This window comes from Rattus norvegicus, chromosome 3 (assembly GCF_021556685.1).
Source record: "Rattus norvegicus strain SHRSP/BbbUtx chromosome 3, alternate assembly SHRSP_T2T, whole genome shotgun sequence".
Classification (NCBI taxonomy): Eukaryota; Metazoa; Chordata; class Mammalia; order Rodentia; family Muridae; genus Rattus; species Rattus norvegicus.
In genome coordinates this window covers 7,312,391-7,319,693 of record NC_141536.1, presented here as the reverse complement: position 1 = coordinate 7,319,693, position 7,303 = coordinate 7,312,391, and the positions used below count along the sequence as shown (strand labels likewise).

At 52.2% G+C, this 7,303-nt stretch overlaps 1 protein-coding gene across 2 annotated transcripts; it reads left to right on the top strand.

The window, feature by feature from the left end:
* The first annotated feature begins 1,868 nt into the window (after positions 1–1,868).
* Positions 1,869–5,095, top strand: Fcna (ficolin A). Of its 2 annotated transcripts, none has more exons than XM_087654661.1 (10): positions 1,869–2,062; positions 2,263–2,376; positions 2,481–2,534; positions 2,715–2,750; positions 3,045–3,080; positions 3,442–3,477; positions 3,627–3,754; positions 4,194–4,323; positions 4,410–4,544; positions 4,676–5,095. In XM_087654661.1, the coding sequence occupies exons 1-10, from the start codon at positions 1,975–1,977 to the stop codon at positions 4,729–4,731; spliced, it is 813 nt and encodes a 270-aa protein (XP_087510787.1). In that variant the 5' UTR covers positions 1,869–1,974; the 3' UTR covers positions 4,732–5,095.
* The last annotated feature ends 2,208 nt before the right edge of the window (positions 5,096–7,303 follow it).

Here is a 7,303-nt window from a genome sequence, read left to right as displayed (position 1 = left end):
AGTTGGCTGAAAGGAGGTGACTGGAAAATGTTCTCCACATTAGACTTTTTAGGTTTAATGGCTTTTAAAGCAAGTATTTATTTACTTACAATCCTAGACTTTTTATTTTTGAAAGACCCACGGACTGGGCTGTGCTCAGCCTGAGCCTCAGCCTGCTGCAGTTGGAGATGGGGGGAAAGGTACTGCTCTGTTAGAGAGCTGGCTTTTTGATGGGCCTCAGGGGTCAGGCCTGGGACAGGAAAGAGCACATTCTGCAGGAACTGGTGCCAGTGAGGACAGAGAAGAAGGAAGTCAGTGGCCTGGAGGCATGCTGGGGCGAGGAATGAAGCTGAGGGGTCTGACCTGCAGGCAGGAAGCTGCAAAAGGATCTCTCTCAAGGAATGGAGAAGAAAGGGGCCCTTAGGCAAAAAAGAGACTCAGCCTCCCACCTTCCTCTGCAGTTAAGAACAGCCGTTGTGTGTTGCTGCATCTTCTAACTCAGCTACACAGGTCTGTCTTGCTCTTGAAGAAAATAAGTTCTTTTATAAAGGGACAGTGTTGGCAATGAGAACTCTACCCCGGACCCTGGGTTGTCCCACCGATGATAGGCACAGACAAACACTGAGCACAGGCAGTGATGGCTTCCAGTTTTGGTTGTGAGCCTAGCCTTTGATGGCTGAGCCATCAGGTCAGGGTTAGTCATTTCTATTGCTTTCTTTAGTAGATGGAGAACTAAGACACAGAGAGCCAAAGGCACTTCCTGGACATCACACAGCAAGTAAGGGACCACCAGAGGAGAAGACCTGGCCTGGCTGGTTCCAATGACTGAGGGTATTGGTGGTGTAATCTCCTGGCTCCTTCCTGGGTTAATAATGGCAAACAAACTCCTCTAGTGGCTGGGACACAAAGCCAGAAACAGGAGGAGATACTCTGAGAATCACCAGAAGTAAATACAGGGGCTCCTGGGGAACTTCAGACACAATAGTTGCCAGTCTGTGAAGCCAGGCACTGGAGCCAGGCAGTCGATCCTGGCAGAGAGGGCTTTGCTAGCCAGAGCTCAGTGCCATACCTCGAGCAGCCTCCACCTGGACTCTACACCCCAGCTGTAGCCATCACCTGACTACACCCTTCTCCTGTCACCAGTTCCTTGACCATGCCAGCCACTCAGGTCCCCATGGATACCCTGCTCACTACTGAGCCCTAGTCAGGCCAGTGCCAGACTTTGCAGTAGGTAGGTATTAAGCTGACAGGGCGGGGCTGGAGCGATGGCTCAGAGGTTGAGAGCACTATCTGCTCTTCCAGACGTCCCGGTTCCCCAGCAACCATGCGGTGGCTTCTAGCATCTATAATAATCTGATGCCCTCTTCTGGCATCCAGGTGTGCATGCAGATACAGCACTTGTATACATGAAATAAATAAATCTTTAAAAAAGGTAGGCAGGGCAGTCAGAACGAGGGTTCTGCTGGCCCAGAGGGCCAGGCCCAGCTCTTTCATGGCCCAGTGGCCAGCTAGTGCCTCATATTCTCTCAGCAAGTCTGCCATGCACATGGTTGGGGGGCTGGGAGGCCCAGCATGTGGCTCTGGGGGGCTTAGTAGGTGACTCTCCAAGGACCCTTTGTCAAGCTTTGGCTTTCTGAGCTACTTCTTTGGTGAGAAACAAAAGAGGAAGGGAGAGGAGGAAGAGGAAGGTGGAGAAGGAAGAGAAGGAGGTGGCGTCCTCGTGCCCCCAGATCCCCCGTGCTGAGAAATGGGGGTGGGAAAGTGTGCTGAGTTTGTGAGTATTGCGTTCGTGCGCTACAGGGAACTACGGGGTGTGGTGCTGGCCATCTGGTGACACACAGGAAGTGCGCCTGGTTTTATAACTTGGGCTCCTTCTCAGGAGAAAAGCTGAGCTGGTGAGGAGTCCAGGCAGCGAGGGTCTTTGCTTCATACATCATTCACCAGCCTCTCAGCCCAGAGCCAGGGCGCCAAGGAGTGACCGCTGTGTCCAGAGCAATGTGGTGGCCTATGCTGTGGGCCTTTCCAGTACTGCTCTGTCTCTGTTCTTCCCAGGCCCTGGGTCAGGAGAGTGGTGCCTGTCCAGGTGAGAGGGTCCACTCGGGAAGGTGGACAAACACATTCTGTGTGTGTCTGCACATGTGGCAGCAGTGAACAGGACACTTCAGGAGGGCAGCCTAAGGCCACATCCGAGGCTGCTTGAGTGTTCGTGGGTACAGAAAGCTGTGGGTTTTTTAATGCTACTCAAAGCCACCCCTCTTTTTTTTTTTTTTTTTGTCTATGCAGATGTTAAGATCGTAGGTCTGGGGGCCCAGGACAAGGTGGCTGTCATCCAAAGTTGCCCTAGCTTTCCTGGCCCACCTGGACCCAAAGGGGAGCCTGGAAGTCCTGCTGGGAGAGGTAGCAATCTGGATGGGAAAGGGATCCCCCTTCACCTCCCCTTGGTCAGTCTTTCTCCAATCCTACCTAGGAGATGGGATCCAGTTTCATCCTTGTGTTTACAGGGGAACGGGGCTTACAGGGCAGCCCAGGGAAGATGGGACCCGCCGGCAGCAAAGGTAAGAGGGAATTCTCCCATGGGTTTACCTGCTTGAGGTCCAGACACACACACACACACACACACACACACACACACACACACACACACACACACACACACGTTAAGAATTGTCTAACAAGGGAGCCCAATTGCTCCCTTGTGGAGGCCGGCACTATGAGAACGCCCCTTCTATCTACAGGAGAGCCAGGAACCATGGGGCCCCCAGGAGTCAAAGGTGAGCCTGGTAATCAAGGCTTCTGAGGAAGGGACCAGAAAGGGCTGCTCCACCAGGAGCAATATGGGATTAGGGTGTTGTTGGCTTAAGGGGAGCCTTGAATACAAAGAAGGGTGGATGTTCCCAGAAGCATGGCTTCAATGATCCCCAAAGCCCCCCTGGCTCATTATGCATAGCAAAATGTTGGGGGCTCACAGACCAGGGGAGAGGCTGAAAGCTGGGGGAGGGGTGAACAGGAGAGGATGTGGCAGGATTCCAGCTCTGGGACAAGGTTGGTATGCTGTATTCCTCCAGGGGAGAAAGGAGAGAGAGGAACTGCATCACCACTGGGTGAGTACACCCTAAAGCCTCTTCTAAACTTTCCAGCATCTCTCTCCCTCTGGCTGTTAGTAAAGGAGAGTGAGCTTTGGGGGCTGAGTAGCATGGTCAGTAGTCTGTGGGCCCAGCTAGCCTCCCAGCCAGCACCCTGACCTATCCCAACTCTGGATACAGTCACAGACCGGACAAAGCATATGCAGCAGCCCAACACACAAAGGAGCCTGAGCCAGCAGGGGCCAACCCAGATGGGTGTGCTGGGCTCCCTAGCAGGGGGGTACAGCACTGACTATGTCATGTGTAATATGGAGTCTAGGGGAGTTATATGTGCTGGGAAGGGACCAAGGAAGAAAATAACATTCAAGTCTCTGCCCAGGTCAGAAGGAGCTGGGAGACACACTGTGCCGGAGAGGTAAGTGACCTCCCAGCTGGCCCCTCCTACTTCCTGCTAGCAAGAATACAGCAGGACCCCACCCACATTACTGGATCCCCTGCTTGGAGGTCTGACCTCAGAGCATACCCCAGGTACAGGCCAATCCTGCCCACCTCCCCATGGTACAGGGCCCCGGAGCTGCAAAGACTTGCTGACACGGGGGATCTTCCTGACTGGCTGGTACACCATCTATCTTCCTGACTGCCGGCCACTGACTGTGCTCTGTGACATGGATGTGGATGGTGGGGGCTGGACCGTGAGTAAGGAGGCTCAGTGTGGGGCATAAGAAGTTTGCACACAGCAGCTACACTCTGGAGAGCCAAAGGCAGAGAGGCGGCAGAGTAGCCAGAAAAAAAAGAAAAAAGAAAAATGTGGTGCCTTGCCCTCCAAGGACACCCTAAGCACTGACAGGCCAGATCTACAGCTCTATGAAGTGAGTTAAGTGGGCGACAGGACCCCAGTCACAGCAGATGCATCGAAACATGTCAGCCCTGGGCCGCTAGCATCAGCCAATTGCCCCTCAATCCCCTGTATCCCCCGCCCCTGAAACCTCATTCTCACTCAGTTCTTTATAGGAGTGGGAAAAACAAAACAAACCAACAAAAACCAAACAAAAACAACCAGACCTGGACGTACCCCTCGGGTTCCCGCTCTTAGGATCGTGACACCCACAGACTGCCCTGCCCACCCCACAGGTTTTTCAACGACGAGTGGATGGGTCCATCAACTTCTACCGAGACTGGGATTCCTATAAAAGAGGCTTTGGCAACCTGGGCACAGAGTTCTGGTTGGGTAATGACTACCTTCACCTGCTCACAGCCAATGGTGAGGAAGCAGCCTCTTGGCCATCACCTGCCTTCCATTACTCTGCCTGGCCTGAGCCTTTTCCTTCCTTCTACCCATGCTGCTAGGGAACCAAGAGCTCCGGGTTGACTTAAGAGAGTTCCAAGGTCAAACCTCCTTTGCCAAATACAGCTCATTCCAGGTATCTGGAGAACAGGAGAAATACAAGCTGACCTTGGGGCAGTTTCTGGAGGGCACTGCAGGTAAATCACACAGAAAGCTTGAGGCTGTTGGTGGGGATGTGAAAGGGGGCCCACAAGCCGTCCCTGCCCATCTGAGCTGGGCTCCGCCTCGTCCTGAGGGCTGGGCTCTGCCTCGTCCTGAGGGCTGACAGGTCTTTGCAGGAGACTCCCTGACAAAGCACAACAACATGGCATTCTCAACTCATGACCAAGATAATGATACGAATGGCGGGAAGAACTGTGCAGCTTTGTTCCACGGAGCCTGGTGGTACCACGACTGTCACCAGTCCAACCTCAACGGGCGCTACTTGCCTGGCTCCCATGAAAGTTATGCGGATGGCATCAACTGGCTAAGTGGCCGAGGCCACCGCTACTCCTACAAGGTTGCTGAGATGAAAATCCGGGCATCATAAGGTGCCCCAGCCTCCACCCACCCCTGCAGCCATGCCCAGGCCATGTGGGGACACTGAAGGAAGGGGTCACGAGAAGATGGGGTCTGTGGCTGTATGTCGTGTGCTCTGGACACTGTCCAGCACTGACCAGTATGCACTAATAAAGGTCAGAGAAGCAGAGGTGAAAGCCTGTTCGCTGAGAGGGTCTGCAGCATGGAAGGGCAGCAGGCAAGGGACGCGCTCACATCCATGGCCACCTTGAAGCTGAGGCGCAGGGAGCCACCAGTACAGCAGCACTGGGGGTTGGGGTGGGGTCAGCACAGCCTCACAAAACCTGCTTCCAGCAACACATTAGTGAGAGGAAAGGTCAACAAGGCACTGATTTAGTGCCTGCTGTAGCCCTGAACAGAGAAGTGCAGCAAGGGTTTCACAGGGCCTGGAATCTCTTCTACCACAGCAACTCCATGGCCACTCTGGGCACAGGGGACATAGATTTAAGTGACCAGTGCTGAGTATAGTCTAGTCCCAGAAAACAAAAGGCAGATAGATGGAGGATGGTGACCTCAGGAACTCTGGGAGGACAGTGGGCTGAACAGGGGTCCTGTTGACAGATACAGGGAAGCCTTAGGGAGCCTGAGGCTCAGCCAGGAGTCCAGAGGCCCCAGAGGCTCCTAGGCAGGTGCTCACATTGGGCAGATGGTCACACCATACCTAAGAGCAAACTGAGGCCCAAAGGACTGAGTGTTACTGAGAACCATCCTTGGCTCATTCTTTTTTTTTTTTTTTAAAGATTTATTTATTATATATGAGTACACTGTAGTTGTCTTCAGACACACCGGAAGAGGGCATCAGATCTTATTACAGATGGTTGTGAGCCACCATGTGGTTGCTGGGATTTGAACTCAGGACCTCTGGAAGAGTAGTTGGTGCTCTTAACCACTGAGCCATCTCTCCAGCCCCCTTGGCTCATTCTTAAAAAACTAATTTCTATCTTCTGGAAGGTTCAGAGGAGACTACACTGTAGCCCCATAATAACAGGGCAGTGCTATATCCAGGCTAGGCCCAGAAGTACAGAGCCAGGACCCACCATGGGAAAGATGCTACAAGTAAGCAGGCAGATCAGGAGCTCCCTGATGCTTGGTGACTGCACGGCTAGCCTTGTCAATCATTCCGCATCTTGAAGGTCATCTGGCAGAGAAAAGCGGGCAGCAAGTACAGGAGGTAGAGACAGCAACTTGGGTGAGACCTACTGGCTGGGGCCCTAAGAAAGAGAAAGGGTGGAATAGGTACCAGGAGTAGGGGGACGCAAATGGTACCCTATGTGGACACACGGGCTGTAGCAACAAACTGAAGTGACTCTTTGAGGCAAGTCGGGGGACACCAGAGACACCACGGTTCCTGTGTTAGGGAAGCTGGAATCTTAGAGCCTGGGAACACAAATCCAACTTGCTCTTCTCCATAGAACAGTGGGAAGAACAAGAGAAAGGGTCAGAAGCTGGGTGGGAGAAGGGAGACAGCAGAGGCTGAAGTGGGGATCTGAAGAAAGAGGGTCCCCTCTCAGGGCCTTCTTCCTAGATACCCCAGGTGTTGGTATTAGGAATTGCCTTCAGCAGTAACACTATTTGGTCTCTGTTGCTATGGCAACGGCCATACATTCCCAGAAGACCTTTTGGCTCAATTCCCAACCCCACCTGGGAGTAGTTACATCGTATTCCAAATAAAAAAGCAGACAGCTTCTGCTCTCGTGCTCTCTCTCCTCTCTCTCTCTCTCTATCTCTCTCTTTCTTTCTTTCTCTTTCTTTCTCTGCTCTTTTCTCTTCTTTCTCTCGCCCCTTCCCCTTGTCTTGTTCTCCCATTAAATCTCTCCACATAGAACCATGTTGGTGTTGGTTTGGTGTATTTTATTCAGATGGGCTCAGGCCAATATTTAACAACACCGGGGGTCCCAAGAGTCATGAAGGGAACAGACATTGGGAACCACTACTGAGTTCCTTTTCCATGTCTCTTCCACTGTTCGGTACCAGCTAACGCCAGGGTTCCATTTTGACTTTTAGAAGCATCTGTGTTACTCTAGGGTTTATATAAAATATTATTTAACTAAAAAGAAATAATCAACCTTTAAAAAAACTTTTCATTTCATGTGTGTGTGTGTGCGCGCGCGTGTGTGTATGCATGTATGTTGCCTGCATATATGTCTGTGTAGCACATGTACCTACTACCTGTGGGAGCCAAACAAGGAGAGTAGATCCCTGGGACTGGAGCTACAAATGGTTGTGAATTGCATGAGAGTGCTGGGAACAGAACCAGGTCCTCTGTAAGAGCAGCCAGAGCTCTTAACTGCCAAGCCATCTCTCTAAGCACCCAATTATCAATCTTGAAAGAAAGAAA